Below are 21211 nucleotides of genomic sequence, written 5' to 3' on the forward strand. Positions count from 1 at the left end.
TGTGTTCACCATCTACAAGTCAGGAGTCAGATAGACTACCCTCCATTGCCTCGATCAGTGCAGCTCCAACAATACTCAAGAAACTTGACACCATCCAGGATAAAGCAGCCTGCTTGATTGGCACCCCATATGCAAACATTCACTCCCTCCACCACTGATACAATGGCAGCAGTATGTACCAAATGGAAGATGCACTGCAGTCTCACCATACCTTCATTGTGTGTACCTGCATCAGATGGACTTCAGCAGTTTAAGCAGGTGGCTCACTTCTCAAGAACAGTGAAGGATGCATTTCTGGCCAGAGGCTTTGCCTCAACATTGACAAATCTTTGCTCTCCTTCACTATTTCATAGCTCTTTTCACGTCCTGCCAAAGAAGTCTCACAACATAGAAACAGAGTAGATAATTTAACTCATCGAGCCTGCTCTGCCATTCAATGAGACCCTGGTTGATCTGTGGCTTAACTCCATATTCCTGCGATTAGCCCATCCCTTAATACCTTTGCTTCACAAATATTTATCGGTTTCAGTTTTAAAATTATTAACTGATCTAGCATCAATTGCCATTTGTGGAAGAGAGTTCCAAACCTCTACTACCCTTTGCGTGTTTAAGTGTTTCCCATCATTTCACCTGAATGGTCTGGCCCCAAGTTTAGACTATGCCCCCTAGTTCTAGAATCCCCAACCAGTGGAAACAGTTTCTTCACCTACCGTCTTTTCCTGTTAATATCTTGAAGACTTCGATCAGATTGCCCCCAACCGTCTAAATTCTAGAGAAAATAGGCTTAATTTGTATATTCTCTCCGCACAACCTAACCCCTAAAGTGCAGGTATTATTCTTGTAAACCTATGCTGCATTGCCTCCAATGCCAAAATATCCTTCCTAAGGTGTGGTGCCCAAATCTGCAGAGTACTCCAAGTGAGGTCTAACCAGCGTTTTGTAAAGCTGCAGCATTACCACTGTGTCCTTATACTATAACCCTCTAGATATCAAGGCCAGCATTGGCTGGATTACTTTCTGCATTTATTCGTGACATTTTTGTTATGGGCCAGGGTTTAGAGAACCCCATAAGAATACAACACTAAGTAATCCATTAAGCTTTCCTTTTAACATCCATAAGACTTAAAACACCTTTTACCAGAAGCACATCAGGGTAAAGTCACAATAGTTATCAGATTTAAATCACCATGATCGATTTACAGTCTTTAGATTAGAGAGAGAGACTCGAATACACCTTCCGGCTGTGACTGCAGCTATCCAGCTCTGAAAACAAAACTAAAACACACCCTGCAGCAAACAGCCTAAAACAAAAGTAAAAAGCTGGCAGACAGCCCAGCCCCACCCCCTCTCTGACATCACTGCAGTAAAAACACCCTTTTCTTAAAGGTACTCTCACTACATATACTCATATACACACCCATTTATAAACACCCATTTCTTAAAGGTACTCTCACATACCCCCCCCCCGAAAATAAATAAACCATCAACTTCAAGATGGTTTAATTTTTCGCCTTTTCACTATCCTTTAAGAAATGCACACAGTAAATATACTTTTGCGCTTAAAAAAACAACACATGCAAACAGGTATAATAATAGTCCATTTAAAAAAAATTTTCTTCCTCCACATGAAATCCTTCTTGATTGACAATCTCTTTGAACAAGGTCTCTACATGAGCCGTCCATTTCTCAACACCTCGGCATTTCTCTTTGTAGCCAGATACTTTAGTTCAATCTGATCACAGAGTCCCTTGTAATTCTCCAACACAGGAGCATTGGTGATCACAGCTTTCAGGCAGTCAAATGCCTGTTGACACGCCGCTGTCCACTGGAATTTGTTACACTTCTTCAGCAAGTCCATCAGTGGAGCAATCACGCTGCAAAACATTTGCACAAATGTTCGATCAAATCCACTCATGCCAAGAAGTCGCATTATTTCCCTTCGTCTTGAGGGTATTGGAAACTCCTCAATAACTGTTGGTATCACATCTCATGTGACCCTGTCCGAATGTATGGCCAAGGAAAGTGACTTGGGCTTTTCCAAATTCACTTTTGCCTAGGTTTATAACCAAACCCGCCTCCTGAAGTCAATCGAATAACTCCATCAGATGTTTTAAATGTTCTTTCCATGTCTGGCTGAAAATTACCAGATCGTCTATGTATACCGCACAATTGGGCAATCCTGAATCAACTTTGTTAGTTAACCGCTGAAATGTGGCTGGGGCGTTTTTCATTCCAAATGGCATAACTTTGAATTGGTATATACCATCTGGAGTCACAAAAGCTGAAATCTCCTTCGCCCTTTCGGATAAAGGTACCTGCCACTCACCTTTAAGTAAATACAGTTTGGAAATAAAAGCTGATTGCCCCACTCTCTCAATGAAATCCTCCAAATGTGGGATAGGAGTCCGTTCTTGTTACTGCATTAACCTTTCTAAAGTCCACACACAACCGTTAGGTACCGTCTGGTTTTGGTACCATCACTATGAGTGAGCTCCATTGGCTGCAACCCACTTCAATTATGCCATTTTTAAGCATACTCTCAATCTCTTTGTTAACCTGTGCCAATTTTAAAGGGTTAAGTCTGCATGGATTTTGTTTGAATGGAACAGCATTTCCCACATCTACATCATGTATAGCCATTTTAGTACTTCCCAATTTATCTCTACAAACTTTCCCATGTGATATCAATTACTCTTTCAGGTCAGTTTGTTTATCCTCTGCAAGGTAACTCAAAAATGTATCCCAATTTTTAAGAACATCCTTGTTTTCCAATTTAATTTGAGGTATGTCAAATTCAGTCATCCGGATTTGGTTCGTCATTGAGTTAGAATCATTAAAACCTCCTCTTTTTTCTCTCCTTCCATTTCAAAGTACCTTTTAAGCATATTCACATGACACACTCGGTGAGTTTTCCTTTTATCTGGTGTTTTTACCACATAATTCACCTCATTTAATTTCCTTTCAATTGGATAAGGTCCACAAAACCTTGCTTTTAAAGGTTCACCTACCACTGGTAACACTAAAACGTTATCTCAACTGGCAAAACTACGAACTTTGGATTTCTTGTCCGCCACCCGTTTCAACACATTTTGTGCAACTTTTAAATGTTGTCTAGCCAGTTCACCTGCTTTATTCAATCGTTTCCCAAAATTTGACACGTAATCCAACAACGTAATTTCCAATTTATCACTCACCAATTTTTCCTTAATCAATTTAAGTGGTCCTCTTACCTCAGGACCAAAAATTCGTTCAAAAGGAATGAATTTAGTTGATTCATTAAGTGCATCCCTAATTGCAAACAGTACGAATGGAATTCCTTTACCCAATCCTCTGGATAATCATGATAATCATGGAATGGCCTCTGGAAACCTAGTAGACACCACCATTCTCGTCAAAAGATATTGATTCCCACTTTTTGTTTTAGGAAGCTGCCCAATGCAATCAATTAGAACCCTTGTAAAAGGTTTCTCAAATGCTGGAATGGGTATTAAGGGCGCTGGTTTCATCACTGCTTGAGGTTTCCCTATCACTTGACACGCGTGACATGAATTCTCACTACATCAGGAATTTAACTACATCTTTATGTAGTCCAGGCCAATAAAAATGTTTCTGGATTTTCGCTTGAGTTTTCCTTATTCCCAAAACATCTCCCACTGGTACCTCATGTGCAACTCGCAACACCTCCTTTCGATACCTTACCGGCAATACTACTTGATGAACTTCTGCCCACTTTTCATCCGCCTGCATTTGTAAAGGTCTCCATTTTCTCATCAAGACATCACTTTTACGGTAACAACACTTTGGTACACACTCAGATTCCTCTTCCGTGTATGCTTTCTGATACATCCATTTTATTTCTATATCTTTTTGTTCTAACTCCGCCAATTTTCCTGAAGTCAAAATATCCGCCTCATCCTCCACCTGTTCATGTTCGTTTTCAACCATCTGATCAAAAATAGTTTCTGATAATTGCACTTCAACGTCATCTTCACTCTTTGATTGCTCCTCTTGTCTGAACCCGTGAATTTTCAACCTTGTTACTACACAATCCGGAAAAATTCCAGGGTATTCGTTCTTCAACACATCAGTTGTTGGATTTTCCACTGGCTTATCAACCACAGTAGGCATCACTCCCACCTGCGATCCAGCTATATCATTACCCAAGATAAACTGTATTCCTGGACAAGATAGTTTATCTATTACTCCTACTACCACTTCACCACTCTTCACTGGACTTTCCAACCTTACCTTACCTATATAATGGAACACTACTCCTCTCACCCTGAATTCCACATTTAACCACCTTTTCTGGCAATAATCTTCCCAAACTACATAACTCCTCATCTCTTACCATTAAAGATGGACTAGCTCCCGTATCTCTTAAAATTGTGACTTATTTACCTGCTCCTCCTGATACACATGAGTAAACTTTACCCACACAAGTAAATTCTTTAAAGAGATCTGGCACCTTCTTATCTATCACCTCTTGATCAGGCTGTACAATATTTTGCGTCTCCTTCGCTTCCTTTACCACTTGGACATTCCTTTACCACTTTAACAAACCCCACTGCCTTATCCTGTTTTACCACATCAGCCTTCCCAGTGCTTTTCTTCAACCACCAACACTGACTTTACATGGCCTTGTTTATTACAGTGAAACCATTTGAAATTTTTCATTTCTTTTCCACGCTCCTGGATTTCTTTTTAAATCTGAGGCACACTCACATTATCTCCCATCAGATCACCTTTATCATTTGAGTATTTCTCATGTCCCCAGTTTCTATCCCTCACAGGCTGAAATCGATGTCGGAAACCAAGCTTTGATTTATGAACTAATTCATAATCATCTGCCATTTCTGCTGCTAATCTCACAGTTTTAATCCTTTGCTCTTCCACATGAATTCTCACTGCATCAGGAATCTTTAAACTCCTCAAAAAAGTATAATTTCTCTGAGAGCTTCATACGTTTGGTCTACTTTCAAAGGCTTCAGGCACGAGTTCATACGCACCCAAGATGGATTTTTTCGCCTCCTCATACGACCCAGATACCTCCTCCAGTAGTGATACAAACACTTCACTAGCCCTACCTATCAGCTTTGTTTGAATCAGTAATACCCACATGTCCTGTGGCCATTTAATTTGTTTAGCTACCTTCTCAAATGAAATGGAAAAGGCTTCTACCTCCTTCTCATCAAACCTTGGTAATGCTTGGATATATTTAAAGAGATCCCCACCAAGCCTTCAACTTTGATGCTCTTTCTCATTATCCTCAACACTATCCCCCAACTGTATGTTTCCCTTTACGTCTGCCAATTTTAAATGACTGTCATGTTTCATGCCATTTTCTGAAGTTCAAACTCTCTCTCCTTATCTTTTTCCCTGATCTGCATCTCCCTTTCTCTTTCTTTTTGTTCTGCTCGGGCTATTCTTTCGGTTTTCCTTTCTTCTCTCTCTCTTTCATATTCAAGCTGCTTTAATTCTTTCTTATGTTCCATTTATTTAATTTGTAACTGAATTTTTGCTATTTCCAATAAGTCAAACTGCATATCAGGCAACTTTAAATGCTTAGCCACCACCATGATTATCTCATCTTTTCGCATTTTGTCAGGTAATGTTAACTGCAATGTTTTTGCCAAATCTAACAGTCTACTTTTAGTCTCTGTCCGTAAGGTACTGCGTGTGACAGTCTCCACCCCCAAAAACTTCTGAGCCCCTGAAAGCCATTGTCCACAACACACTCCCTACTTAAACTAAAATACCACACCCGAAAAGCAACCACAATATGCTCACCCCTCACTGTCTTTACGTTCATTAAACCAATCCAATAGATAAGACTTTTATCTCGGACAAGCCCCCAATTTGTTATGGGTCAGGGTTTAGAGAACCCCGTAGAATACAACACTTAGTAATCCTTTAAACTTGCCTTTTAACATCCATAAGACTTAAAACACCTTTTACCAGAAGCACATCAGGTTAAAGTCACTACTGTTATTAGTTTTAAATCACCAGGATCGAATGACAGTCTTTAGATTACAGAGAGACTCTGATATACCTTCTGGCTGTGACTGCAGTTATCCAGCTCCGAAAATGAAACTAAAACACACCCTGCAGCGAACAGCCTAAAACGCAAGTAACAGCCCAGCTCCACCCCCCCTCTCCGAAATTACTGCAGTAAAAACACCCATTTCTTAAAGGTACTCTTACTACTGTACTGATATTCATATACACACCCATTTATAAACACCCATTTCTTAAAGATACTCTCACATGACATTTTAAAGATCTATGGACTTGCACTTGAACCACCAGGTGTCTTTGGCTACCTACTGAATTTAGTTTCATACCATCGAGAAAGTACTCGGATCTATCCTTTTTTGGCCCAAAATGGATAACCTCACACTTGCTTACATTGAAACCCATCAACCTCAGTTTTGCCCATTCACCTAGTCTATCAATATCCCTTTGTAGATTAGTGCTGCCATCTACACTGTCTCCAATGGAACTCAACTTTGTGCCATCAGCAAATTTGGATGCAGACTTTCTATGCCATTATCCAAGTTGTTAAATAATGTGAACAATTGGGGCCCTAACAAAGAACCCTGTGGGACACCACTAGTCATATCCTGCCAATTTGAGGACCAACCCATTATCCATACATTCTGTCGCCTGCCACTCAACAAATTTCCCAGCCGTGTCAGTAATTTGCTCTCAATTCCATGGGTTTCTACCTTAGTTAAAGGTCTCATATGTGGGACTTTATCAAATGCCTTTTGGAAGTCCATATAAACAATATCCATTGACATTCCCCTGTCCACTATCTTAGTCACCTCTATAAAAAATTCAATGAGGTTTGTCAGACATGATCTACTGGTCATTAATCAATGCTGGCTCTCCCTGATTAGCTGAAAATGTGGGTTCAATTACCCTATCCGTCACTATAGACTCCAAAAATTTCCCTACCACAGATGTTAGGCTAACTGGTCTGTAATTCCCTGGTTTTCCTCTTTTGCCCTTCTTAAAAAGTGGTGTGACACGAGTAATTTTTCAATCCAGAGGGGTGACTCCTGACTCGGGAACACTGCAAGATTATTGTTAGAGCATCTACAACGTGCGCCCCTTTAACACACTCGGATGGAATCAGTCAGGTCCTGGGGAATTGTCATTCTTTAGTTCCATTAATTTCCGAATTATCAATGTTTTGCTTACTTTAATTAAAAAAAAACTAAATTTCGAGTGTCCAATTCATTTATTCCAATTAAGGGGCAATTTAGCGTGGCCAATCCACCTACCCTGCACATCTTTGGATTGTGGGGCGAAACTCATGCAAATAAGGGGAGAATGTGCAAGCTCTTTCCAAGGGCCGGTGCCGACCCGTTTGACCGAATAGCCTCCTCCTGCCACGTAAATTCTATGATTCTACAAGGGAAATGCAGAGCACTAACTCTTGTATATGTCTTTCTTTGACCTCATAAAGGCTTTTGACACTGTCAACTGCAAGGGATTATGGAGCATACTCCTCTGTTTCGGCTGTCACAAAATGTTTGTCACCATCCTGTCTGCTCTACGATGATATGTGAGCTGTGATCCTGACCAACTGATCCACCACAGACCCAATTCACGTTTGGACTGGGGTCAAGCAAGGCTGTGTCATTACACCAATACCGTTCCTTGATCTTCCTTGTTGCAATGTTCCATCTCACCTTCAACAAGCACCCAACTGGAGTGGAGCTAAACTAAAGAACAAACGGAAATCTGTTCAACCACTGCCGTCTGCAGGCTAGATCCAAGGTTGTCCCATCCTCTGTCATTGAACTACAGTATGCAGTCAATGATCGTGTATGTGCACATTCGGAGGCTGAGCTTCAAGTCATTGTCAAAACCTTCACCGGATGTACAAGACTATGGGCCTTACACCAAGACAATTGTAAGATTGTAATGGTAGTGGATGCCTGGAACTCGCTACCGGAGGAGGTGGTGGAAGCAGGGACGATAGTGACGTTTAAGGGGCATCTTGACAAATACATGAATAGGATGGGAATAGAGTGGTACGGACCCCGGAGTTTAGAAGATTTTAGTTTAGACGGGCAGCATGGTCGGCGCAGGCTTGGAGGGCTGAAGGGCCTGTTCCTGTGCAGTACTTTTCTTGGTTCTTTATCAACCTGCCCCGCCACACTCCCTGCCCTCGGTTCTCAGAATCTACGACAAAACCTGAATAATGTGACCACATTTCACACCTTGGCAGCCTATTGTAAAGGGCAGATATTGATGAGGTTCAACACCACCTTCAGTGGGCCAACGCAGCCTTCCGTCTCCTGAGGAACAGTCTTTAAAGACCAGGACTTCAGACCTGGCACTAACCTCATGATCTACAGAGCAGTAGTGATACCCGCTTAGAGACGTGGTCCACGTATAGAAGATACCTCAAAACCCTTGAGATTTACCACAGTGCTACCTCCGCAAGGTTCTGCAAGTCCAATGGCAGGTTAGGTACACCAACGACAGTTCTCTCGCCTCGAGTAACATCCCCAGCATCGAAGCTCCACACTCTATCAACTCCACTGGGCAAGTCACATCGTCTGAATGCCTGACACGAGATTCCATAAACAAGTGCTCTAATTGGAGCTGACATGCCAGTGAGCCCCAGGAGGGCAGAGGAAAGGCATCAGGGACATCCTCAAAGCCTCTGTGAAAAAGTGCAACATCCCCATCGACCTCTGGGAATCCCTGGCCCAAGACCACTCAAAGTGGAGGAAAAGCATCTAGGAAGGAGCTGAACACCTAAAATTTCATCAATGAGAGCAAGCAGCAAACGGAGCCCATGGCAACCCGGACACCCCACCCACTTGCTCCTCCATTGCCCCACCTGTGACAGAGATGCAAGTAGTGCTTGGATACCTCAGTCACCCAATAACTCATTTTTAGTGTAAAAAATAAGTCATCCTCTACTTTGGGGGACTCCTAAGAAGTAGAAACTAATTTTATCATATTATATATCTACAGAATCAATGTGCCCATGGAATATAATGTTCATTTCTTACAGCTACTCATTATGTAAAGATCATGTTTAGCAGACAAAAATCCAATCCACAGTGCCATTCCTGGTATTTATATTGGCTGTCACTGTGAGGATCTTTAATTATAGCTTTCTGTTTGACTGTAATATATACTATTGGATTTAAAAAAAAATTGGTGATACAAACGTTGCTCATAACAAATGTGCCTCCTCTTCAGTTGATGGACAATGTACAAAGCAAGTAAAATTTGTAATTTTTTGATAAAAACAAAGGGAGATTTTAAAACAAGTAGTTTATGAGTCTTTACTATAGCCTATTATTTACATCTGTACTTTGAGGGAAAATAAAATTTTGCCCCTACTTCCAAATACTCGGAAATTCCCAGCCCAATTCCCACAGTAGCAGCTGCTTGCTGACATGCAAACCACTCATATATGTAGAATAACGTTTTTCAGGCTAGAAGACAAAAAGAGAAAGTCTGCAGCAAATATCTGGTAACTTTTTTAAAAAATGACTATTTTGACATAAGTGTAGCGATTTTGTTGACGTAGAGATTTCCATAAATTGATGTGGAACCATTGTGCAAAATTCAATTATGGTTACACCATATCTATAAAATGGATTTAAAGAACACAGTGCAAGTATTGAGTTAAATTATTCAATGTAATCTTAGTATTCAAAGCAAGAAAAGTAACCTACTAGAAATGCATTACATGAAAGGGTGCCTGAATCTTTGAAAAAGTAACTTGAAAATATAGAATGGTTAGAATAAAATAACTCAATACTGTACTGTACATATTAATCAAAACAAAATTGAAAGACAATGTCCCAATTACTGAACTTCTATTTTAAAAAGACTTTAGTTTAAAAAAAAACAAAATACAAAAATCACTATAGCTCCAATTAGCTTTTTGTTTTGTCATTCAAGGTGCTTTTACTTAAAGAACTCATAAATTAGTTCAATCTCAGATGGTCAATGAGAATCTATAATCAAATTAGTCATAAGGTCTTCTCTATCTGCTGTATAGTTTGTGAAGCTATAATGTTATGATTGTGAATATTCACACAACTCTATTCTCACAAAGTAGACCATCGGTATCACTTTATTTGAGTTCATCGAAACAATACTAAGCAGCTACATTTCATTATCTGAATGGAGATGAGTTAAAGCTGACGAAGGCACTGACCCAAGCTCCCTATCACACTGAACCATATGCCAAGCCTTCCATCATTGACACTTTATCACACAAAATCAGGAACCATGGCTTCCCTGTGAAAATCCCACTTCACGTATCCTCAGTGCATTGTGTCACTTGTCTGGGGATGCATGTTTGACAATATTGCCGTTTCACAATCAGTATGAACAGATGGAAGGTAACAAATGTGGCTTGGCAACTAAAAGTTATTAAAATTTAATAGCCTGCACATTGAAAACAAAGGGAGATGCAGAATGAAAAGAAAAGCGCAAGAGACCAAGTCACTTTTTCTTTTCAAGGATGGTAAGTGATTGTGAAAAATGTTAATGCTGTTAAAAAGGGTGGCATTACGGAATCTTTCACTAAACTACAGTAATACTATATTGACAAAGTCTATGAATAATACTTCATTTCTTCACTGGCAGATTACTTATCAAGATATTTCATTTCACAATCTTTGAAGATGTTCACCTCTTCCTCCTCTGTATGCTGGATCACACAAAAATAGTTTTGTATCAGTGGTAGACCCACAGCAAATAAAAATGCAACCTCTCCTCAAGTAAACTTGAAGTTAAAGTCAAAAGTCTATGCTTCATGAGCCAGTGATTTGCTTAATTATCAGTTTGAAAATAAAATCTATAAAATGGAAAGCTTGATGGTTGATTATGAACCATTCCATTCGGAAATGGGCAGGAGTGAATCAGCTGCAGTTTTGCACACAACATCGCTTTCCTTTACATTAACCATTTCATAATTAGACGTCAAACTTAATCCTAATCTAGGGATGGGAAAATGCAGTACCTGTTTACACATTTTTCAAGAGCAGAAGCAGGCGAACTCTTTGAACAAGCATGAATTGATCAAGTAGAGTCAGCACAGATATATTTTCAAGGACAAACTGTGTTTGACTAACTTAATTTTTTTTGATGAGGGAACAAAGAAGATGGATGAGGGTAGAACAGTTGCATATGTTGACTTTCAAAAAGCATTTGATTAGGCTCATTAGCAATATTAAAACCTATGGACAAAGAGACAAGGTTACAATATTGGCTGAAGGACAAAGCTGTGATGAATGGCTGCTTTTTGGACTTCAGGGTGTATATCATAGAATTTACAGTGCAGAAGGAGGCCATTAGGCCCATCGGGTCTGCACCGGCCCCTGGATTTAGCACCCCACTTAAGCCCACACCCGTAACCCAGTAACCTCACCTAACCTTTTTTGACACTAAGAGCATTTTTTAATGGCCAATCCACCTAACCTACACATCTATGGACTGTGGGAGGGAACCAGAGCACCCGGAGGAAATCCACGCAGACACGGGGAGAACGTGCAGACTCCGCACAGACAGTGACCAAGTTGGGAATCGAAACCTGGGACCCTGGAGCTGTGAAGTAACTGTGCTAACCACTATGCTACTCTGCTGCCCCTGTATATCGTGGAGATGTCCATTATTCAATACCAGCACCACTGCCGATTCTGATATTCATTAACAATTTGAACATAACCGGTGATGGTGGGGTACAGGACATAACTTGGAAGTGCATAAACAGTGAAGAAGATGGTAGACGTTGGACATGATTTAACAGAAATGTTCCTAAGTGTCATTTCAGGAGGGTTTGGCTGGGAGCTTCTCCCAGTCTGTCGATGAGGTCCCCATCGCTATCGAAACACACTGTCACTTTTTCAGGCCCTGGAGAGTTTCTGTTTGGGCTAGCCCATATTTGGAATTTTTTTCATCACTGGAGAGTTGAACAAACTGGCCAGACCAGCTCCTCAGAAATGGGGTCACCATTTTGAAAGGGTGCCCCGATCTCTAAGTGAGCCCGAGGGTCCCCCACACCCCCACCTACAGGCAATATCATGCCCCACACCAATGGGCATTACTCCAAACCCCCAAGTGAGGACACCCCATTATCGGGTTGTTGAGCACCCCCCCTTTCAGGCTTTCCCATGCCCCCTTACAGCCCCCGTCCCTTCATGACCCACATCCTCCACACCCCCTCTCTCCAACCTTCTGGAGGCCACTTTAAACCCCCCCTCATCCCTTCAATCGTGAGCATGGCCTCCAGCCTGACAATGCCAAGGTTTCGGGGGACGAGCAGTGTTACCCTACCCTGTCCCAAAGTCCTGGGAGCCTCCAGGTGCCGTTCCGCCTGGTCCATGTTTGTGTGGACCAGTACTGATCGGCACCCGGTTGGGGTGTCCTTGGGGAGGCCAATAGATGCTGGAAGCTGGTTGGATCTGGCGTCAACATGGTTAAGTGGGTTCCCACTTAACTGTGCAAGACTGGCTCCCACCCACTGTGATGTCTCGCGAGATGTGGTTAAATTTTGTGAGGCCTAACAGTCAGGAATCCTGGGGGAGGCCTCTCCCAGCATTTAACGGCTGCACTCCCCTCTGATTCCAGCATGACACGGCTGGTAGATCGTGTTCGATAGCAAACTTCAAGGAAGACACAGACAAGGTAGTGGAATGGGAAAACACACTGCAGATAAAATTCAATGCAAAAAAATGAAGTGATTTTTGGCAAGAAGAATGAAGTGGAATATCACAAGCTAAATGGTGCGATGCTAAAGGAATGTAAACAGGGAGACCCCAGGATGTTTGCATATAAATCTATGCACCACACTTTTGGAAGAACCTTGAAGGTTTTGGAGAGTGAGATACTAGAGTGGTTCCAAGTATGAGTGATTACAGTTAGGTGCTTGGACTGGAGAAGCTGGGCCTGTTCTCCTTAGAGAAGAGGTTAAGAGGAGATTTGATAGTGGTGTTTCAAATAATGAAAGGGAATAGTAAACAAAGATAAACTGTTTCCAACAGTTGGTGGGTTGATACCCAGAGTGCACAGATTTAAGGGTCTGGATTCTCCGTTTTGGAGACTAAGTCCCCATGCCTGTATGAAAATGGTGGTCTTTTACGGCAAGAAAACTAGCATAAAATGGCCATCAATTCCCCTTTTGCTGGGGCTAGCAGGGACGCACCATAGAGCTCGCAGCTCTAGCTGCCGATACGGCCCTCAGCACTTCCAGTTCCGAAGCCGCGCATGCACACGGCAGTGGCCTGCAGTAGCCATGCCATGCTTCATGGCGGACTCAGCCCGCGGACCTGGACCGCTAAAGTAGTGCCCCTCTTTGGTCACTCGCGTGCCCCAGACCGCCCGCCCACAGTGCCCCCAGTCCCGAATGAAGCCACCCTGCCCGGGGATCGGCCCTCCCCCGACCGTGGCGGCCCCGGACTGAGTTTGCAGCCGCCACGCTAAGTTTCCGAACAGTGTAAGCACATGTAACCCACGTCGTTGGGAAATTGGCCGTTTGGGGACGGAGCATTGCCCGAGGATAATCGGCGCGCGAATTCCTAGAGTACGGCGCTTTTGGCATCGGGGAGTAGAGAAGATATTTGGTAGAAGAACTACCATGAGAAAAACTTTTATGCAATTAATCTTTAGGATTGGGAACACAATGCCTTATAGGCTTTCCATCACCTACGATAAGGAATTGAATAACTTTACTTGGAGTAAAAAAAAGGAGGGTGATGAAGTAAGATTCAGGAAGTGGGATGAAGTGGATTGCTCTTTGAAAGAGTTGAAGGCTTGATGGGCTGAATGGCCACCCTCAGTATTGTGCTGTTCTATGACAACGAATATTCTAAATGGTGGTCTTTTACGGCAGGAAAACTGGCGTAAAATGGCCATCGATTCCCCTTTTGCTGGGGCTAGCAGGGACACACCATCGAGCTCGCAGCTCTAGCTGCCGATACGGCCCTCAGCACTTCCGGTTACGAAGCCGCGCATGCACTTTACTTAGAACATTCATCTAACCTTCGAGAAGTTGGTTGACATGTTTTACAATTCCAGCACTTTCAGTTTTTTATTTCACATTTCCAGTGTGTTTGAAATTTCTAATTGTCTCATAAATATTCTAACATGGGATCTGAAATATACTTCTGGCTGTTGTGTAATTCATAATATTCTTTAGTGACTCTCACCACTGGGCTTCAATTAATACTTCAAATAAGTACACAACCATCTGATCTGCATATGCAACAAATAAGGAACAATGAATGTTTACTCAAGTTCTCATTTCCATACTATAACCTTTTATTTCTCATGCCTCTTCTTTTGATCTTAGTGATGTATTAGAACTATAATTGCATGATCAATCCAAAATATTGTTCACAAGGGAGAACAAGCTTCACTAAAGTGCGTTCTTCAGGGCAAAGCAATCAAAACATTTAAATGATTGTTGAATTATCACTGACCTGAGAAGAGCAAGAACCATCAGAGATAGACAGACATCAATAGCAACAGATGACTATTATTGTGGCTGTCAGGAAGACCAACCCATGCAACATATGTCAATCAATAAATGCCATATTAATTGAACAAATGAGACATACGGATGAAAATGGCCCAAGGTTGAGTTTTCAACAGCCGACTCTGGCTTTTGGCATAAACGAGAACAGTATATTCCAGGAAGGTTTGGACAAAGTAGTACTTATTTATACATAGTCTAAAAAAAACTATACAAAATAACTAGGATGAAAGTAAACCGTAAACTGCCGCAGAGATGGAGATGAAATAATTTATTTTTTGGTTAAAATCAAGTTAGAAATGTGGTTTGTAAAAATAAAATTATTAACCGATACCCTTAGAATTCATTCACATCAGCAAATACTTGTTAAGCTGTTCACCATTCTTTTCAATAAAAATATGCAAACTATGCTTCTGTCTGCCAAATCAAAGGTATTTGCCGTACTTTATTTTTAGAAATTGATGTCAAGGTAATAAACTCAATTCTTTCAAGGTTATAATCATCCTTGGGGCTCACTGACAAACCATGTGTAATTCAACCTGTAGGACACCTTTATAAGGTGCGGATAACATAATTCTACCAAATTAAAATTAAAATGTCAAGGCTAATATGAAATTTGGCATTTCAATTTTGAAGCATTTCTATTTTATTTTTAAAATATTTTTATTCTCCTCCTTTTTCACATTTTCTCCCAAATTTACACCCACCGACAATAATCAACAATCAGCAACAAATATGTCAATCCCCATAACAATAACAACGATCCCATCTCCCAACAACCCCCAAACATTAACCTGCATGTTCACATAAACAAATGGCAAGAAGGAATCAGGGATTACTCATAGTCACCCTTAATACACACAGCACCCCCCCCAACTAATGTTCGATGTTATCCAGTTCTTGAAAGTGCATAATGAAGAACGCCCATGACTTGTAGAACCCCTCCGAGCTTTCCCTCAGTTCAAACTTAACCTTCTCAAGAGTCAAGAATTCCAACAGGTCCCTCTGCCACGCCAGGGCACAGGGTGGAGAAGCTGCTCTCCACCCCAATAGGATCCACCTTGGGCAATCAACGAGGCGAAGGCTACGATATCTGCCTCCGCACCCGTTTCCAACCCTGGCTGGTCCGACAACCGGAATATGGCCTCCCGGGTCCAGTTTCGCATGCACCACCGTGGAAATTACCCTAAAAACCTCCTTCCAGTAATCCTCTAGCTTTGGACAGGACCAAAACATATGAACGTGAAAACACATGAACCCCCCTCCACAACGCTCACACACATCTTCTACTCCTTCAAAGAATCGGCTCATCCTCTCCCTCGTGAGGTGTGCTCTGTATACCACCTTCGGCTTTTTCAGCCCCAACCTCGCACATGAGGTGGAGGCATTTATTCTCCGGATCACCTCACACCAGACCCCTCCTCCATAACCTCGCCCAACTCTTCCTCCCACTTTGCTTTGATCCCTTCCAGTGGTGCCTTATCCTCTTCCAAAATAGCTCCGTACACCGCTGACACTACCCCCCTTCTTCGGTCCCCTTGTCGTCAGCACCTCCTCCAGCAACGTGGAGGCCGGTTCCTCCGGGAAGCTTTGTATCTCCTTTCTGGTAAAATCTCGAACCTGCATGTATCTAAGCATTTCTCCCTGCTCCAGCCCATACTTTGCTTCCAGCTCCTTCAACCCTGCAAACTGTCCCCTAAGAAACAAATCTTTTAGCGTCTTAACCCTCTTCTCTTCCCATTTCTGGAAATTTCTATCCCCACCTCCCTGGCTCAAATCTGTGGTCCCCCCGAATCGGCATTTCCATTGACTCTGCCCCCAACCCGAAGTGTTGGTGAAACTGCCTCCAAATTCTCAATGAAGCTATTATTACCGGACTCCCTGAGTATTTTCCCGGAGCTATTGGGAGCGGCGCTGTTGCTAGTGCTTTCAATCCTGACCCCCTGCTCAAGCTCTCTTCCATTCTGACACACTGGGAATCAATCCCTTTGACCCAGCTCCGCACCTTCTCCACATTCGCCGCACAGTAGAAGTACATCAGGTTCGGAAGACCCAAACCCCCTGCCTGCCTTCCCCTCTGTAGCAGCATCTTTCTCACTCTGGCCACCTTCCCTCCCCATATGAACGAGGTACTCCATCTCTCAATCTCCCTGAAAAACGCCTTTGGCAGGAAAATCGGTAGGCATTGAAAAATAAACAGAAATTGCGGCAACACGTTCATTTTAACCGCCTGTATCCGACCCGCCAGTGACAGAGGGAGACCTTCCCACCGTGCCAGATCGGCTTTCACTCTCCCCACCAAACTAGTGATGTTGTATCTGCGAAGCCTCCCCCACTCCCGGGCAAACTGCACCCCCAGATACCTAAAGTGAGTCCCTGCCCTACGGAATGGCAGCACCCCCACCCGTGCCCCCCGGCCGAGACACCACAAAATACTCACTCTTGTCTAGGTTCATCTTGTACCCCGAGAAAGACCCAAATACCCGCAGTAGCTCCAATATTCCCCCTAGCGACACACTCGGTTCCGATACATATAATAGCAAGTTGTCGGCATATAAGGACACCCTATTCCCCCCCCAATTTTGAAGCATTTCTAATTTAATGCAGGCTCTATATTTGTTAGGGAGTTCTATCACATTGTAGCAAAACCACACCTTTGACATCAAATGACTTTCACTGTTTTGATCCACCATGGCCTTGATCTCAGGTTTCTTTTGGCCAGAAAAAGTTACAGCCAAAACTACAGAGCAGGTGTTTACATAAACTACTGAACTGGCTCATTTCCTGCTGCTGTCCTGAATTTGAAAATGTTATTTGCTCTGCTCTCAAATTCAACCTTTTCCTCATTTTCACATGGTCCATCTCGGACTCTTCCCTTTCTCGACTTCTGGGCTGTCAACAATTATTTAATATATGCCCACCTTGACTACTCTTCGCCTCCTATAAATATTCTACTCCATTCTTCATCGGATTTGTTCTAACAGTCAACCTCCTTGCTAGTGCTTCAGTTGTCATCCTTTTTCCTCACCTGAGGGTTCCCCTTCACAGCAGTTGAAAGGACCCGCTATGATTTTCATTTTATTTCCTTCATGTCTGTTATCATCCCTTCTACTCTCCCCCAGAGCCATGATTGTCCTTGTCCTCACCATCCACCCACCAGCCCTTACATTCAACGGATTATCCTCTAATGGATTATCTTCTAATGGATTATCCGCCACCATTTCTGCCACCTCCAAATTGCCTCGCCGGTTAGGATTCCGAAGGCACTGTTCCCTCTGCAAAACTCTGGCCCATTCCTCGATCACTCCTTAACGCCATAAGGCTCAACTGAAGCTCGAGGAATAGTAGCTCACCTTTCATTTGACACATCACAGCCTTCCAGATGGGGTTCAATCATTTCAGACCATAATTTCTGACCCCATTTTGTTCCCATGCAAGCTCAGGAGATGTAAAACCTGTCATCTTACATTCTCCCTTCCCATAACCCATGGCCCAAAATGCTTGTTCAAGATGAAACAACTATGTAATGGCACTTTCAGTTCAGTTTACTGTATCTGCTGCCGACATTTCAGTCCCCTCGACATTGGGGAAACCAAATCTAGATTGGGTGAGCATTTTGTTGAACACTTCTACTCATCTCAACATGGCTTCTAGTTTTCGGCTAATTGTCATTTTAATCTCCATCCCACTCTGACAGCTTCTTACACTGTTCAAATAAGGCTCAACAGAAGCTCGAGGAATAGCAGCTCACTTTTCATTTGGCACATCATAGCCTTCCAGGTGAGGTTCAACCATTTCAGACCATAATTTCTGTCCCTATTTTTTTGGGGTGGCAATCTTAGTGATGATTTTGAGATTCCCATTCACAACTCCTTTAGACCCATCTCTAGCTTCTTTTCTTGCCCCAATAACAACTGATTTTGACCATCAGCATCAGCCCTGATTAAACCACTCATATCTTCTACCCTATCAAGACCATCCCTTTTTTGTCCTCCCCTCCCCATCTGCATTTGATGAAAACCTGCTACATCTCTAAATTCTTCCATTTCTGACAAAACGTTAAATGTTGACCAGTAACTGAACTTGGAGGAACAATAAACTGTTACAATGTTGAGAAGTTACTGGAAATAATAAGAAAGACCTCAAATCTTCCTTTTCTTTTGACAGAGAGGTCGTATAACTCAGGCTACGAACGGAATTGGGTTTAGCAAGAGGTACAATTGGTAGGGGTGAAAATCAAACACAGCAAAAAGAAAAATTACAGAGCTGCACTTCACCCACAAAACCTGTTACAAAATATTTTTTGATTCCAGAGGTTGCACTAAGTTTATACAATATCTATGATGTGAAGTTTATTTACAAAAATCAGAAAATCATGTTTCTAGCTGAACAACGACTATTTGCTGAAGGAACCTTGCAATTTGTGAACCTAATTTTAAAATTAGCCCAAAGCTGATGCACTAAGTATTAATAGAATATCAAAATATATACATCCTTTTCTGACATGAAACAAAGCAGCTCTTCTATCTGTTACACTTCACTATAGACAAAATTAGTTTGATTGTGGGGCAATTATCAAAACAATTTTCCCAAGGACAATTAGTAGCCATAGTGGAAATGTTATGCAGAACCTTCAATGCTCGCTTAAGAATATTGCAAGGTCATTATTGGAGGAGGATGAATTCACCGGAATATGAAAAGTGGTTGCTTCAAACAATTTTAAGGTCTTCCTGCACAGGTAAAAGCTGGGATTAGACATCCTAGGTGTTAGTGTCTTTAAATTAAATTAGTTAGTCCTTTGAGTTAAGCTTTAGCCAGATCTCAGAAGGCAAAAAACGCTTTAAAATTAAGAGGCAAATATAGTAGTTAACCGAGTAATGGGCTCCATTTAGATGCTTCCCTTAAAAACAAAAACAATGAGATCTGCTGCTCACTGAAGTCATTGACCTAAATTGTTACCACTATTTCTTGCTCTACAATTGTGATCTGATCTGCTTAGTCCAGTTTTTAAAAAAAATTTTGGGTTTCCAGCATCAACAGGTTATTTGCTTCTGAAAATCATATTGAGGCTCTCGCAATTTTCACAGCTTGGCTCTGAATACTTTGTACAAAATTTCAGTTTTACCTTTGTCCCCACAAAAATAAAGACTCGAGCATATGGATTCTTCTTTCAGATGCCAGTTTAGACATGAAAAATTGAAGAAACATAAATCATCTTACTTAAGAGGCTTTCTAAGATGAGAAAGGAGCATCTTGATGAAAGGAAAAATATTTTTAAAAAGGATACAAATTTTGATACAGTGGAATTAGTGACTTTAGTGCTCGACTTGCATTGATTGCTGTAGCTCGGACCAGACCTGGTAGAACTTTCCCATCCACGATTGCACCATCGAAGAGTGGACCAAAAAATGGTACCTGTTTGAAAGATTATTTGGTTCAGTTTTACAAATAGTTTTATCCTATATTACCGCAATAAGTTATACAAGATCTGATAGTCACATCTATTTCAAAACTAGATTTATTTTGCTTCAATAGAAATTAAAATAACTGATAAAAGATAAAATGTGTCGGATTCAAGTCTGTCGCATTTTTCTGTTGGCTATGTGAATGGAATGTAGTTCACTATTCCCCATCTCGATAGCCTCCTCCAGTTCTACAAACCCTTGGGATCGCTAAACTCTTCTAATTCTGGCTCTTCAAACATCCTCGATTCTTCTGCCTTTTGGCCAAGACCAAATGTTGGATCTAACCCAAGATCAGGTGTAATGCCAGTTCTTGGCAGCTTGGATCTTGTACGTCTCTCTTGTGGGTACCATGAATTGGATTCAATTTGAATTGGTTTTTGGGGCAGGCAAGGAGCTGGATTAGGGGTTTTCCCCTGTCCACACTCTGAGCTCTGGCTTTGTAACTCTGATAAAGTAATAAAAAATACATGCGAATATGTTACACCTCATCATGAGCTTTTATTTTCCGCAATAACCTATGATGTGGCATCTTATCAAATGTATTCTGGAAATCCCAGTACAATATGTCTACAGGCTCCTCTTTATCCACAGCACATGTTACTCCGACAAAGAACACTAATAATTTGATTAAACATGATTATCCTTTCACAAAACCACGCCGACTGTCCCAGATTACCGCAAGATTTTCAAGTACCCATTTATAATCTCTTTAATGATCAATTCGAACATCTTCCTCACGGCAGACATCAAGCTAACTGACCTATAGGGTCCAGTTTTCTGCCTCCCTCCTTCCTTGAATAAAGGGGTTTCATTTGTTACTTTCCAGTCTGTTTTTATTATACAAGAACAAATATTGGCTGCTTGTGGTGGTGCATGGCCGTTCTTAGTTGATGAAGCACTTTGTCTGGTTAATTCCGATAACGAACGAGACTCCCACATGCTAAAGACCCGCTGAGCAGCTTCCGGAAAACCAAAGTCTTTGGGTTCCGGGGGTGGGGAAGAGAGTATGGTTGCAAAACTGAAACTTAATGGAATGTAGTTAGTCATTCATGAGTATTGCTGTCCCTTTATCACAAGCAACCAATATTTTTTCCTGTATAATAAAAACAAAAAATACTGGAAAAATTCAGCAGGTCTGGCAGCATCTGTAGAGAGTTAATGTTTTGAATCCGTATGACTCTTCAGAGCTAAAGAGAGAGAGAAATGCAGTGGATTACATACAGTA

General features: G+C 41.8%; 1 protein-coding gene across 1 annotated transcript in view; it reads right to left on the reverse strand.

The window, feature by feature from the left end:
* The window catches only part of ralgapa1 (Ral GTPase activating protein catalytic subunit alpha 1), a 338673-nt gene that overhangs the window by 57837 nt on the left and 259625 nt on the right, over positions 1–21211 (reverse strand). The window contains 1 exon segment of the mRNA XM_038790243.1: positions 19809–19936. Coding sequence (XP_038646171.1) covers positions 19809–19936 — 128 coding nt within the window.

This window comes from Scyliorhinus canicula, chromosome 2 (genome assembly GCF_902713615.1).
Source record: "Scyliorhinus canicula chromosome 2, sScyCan1.1, whole genome shotgun sequence".
Taxonomy (NCBI): Eukaryota; Metazoa; Chordata; class Chondrichthyes; order Carcharhiniformes; family Scyliorhinidae; genus Scyliorhinus; species Scyliorhinus canicula.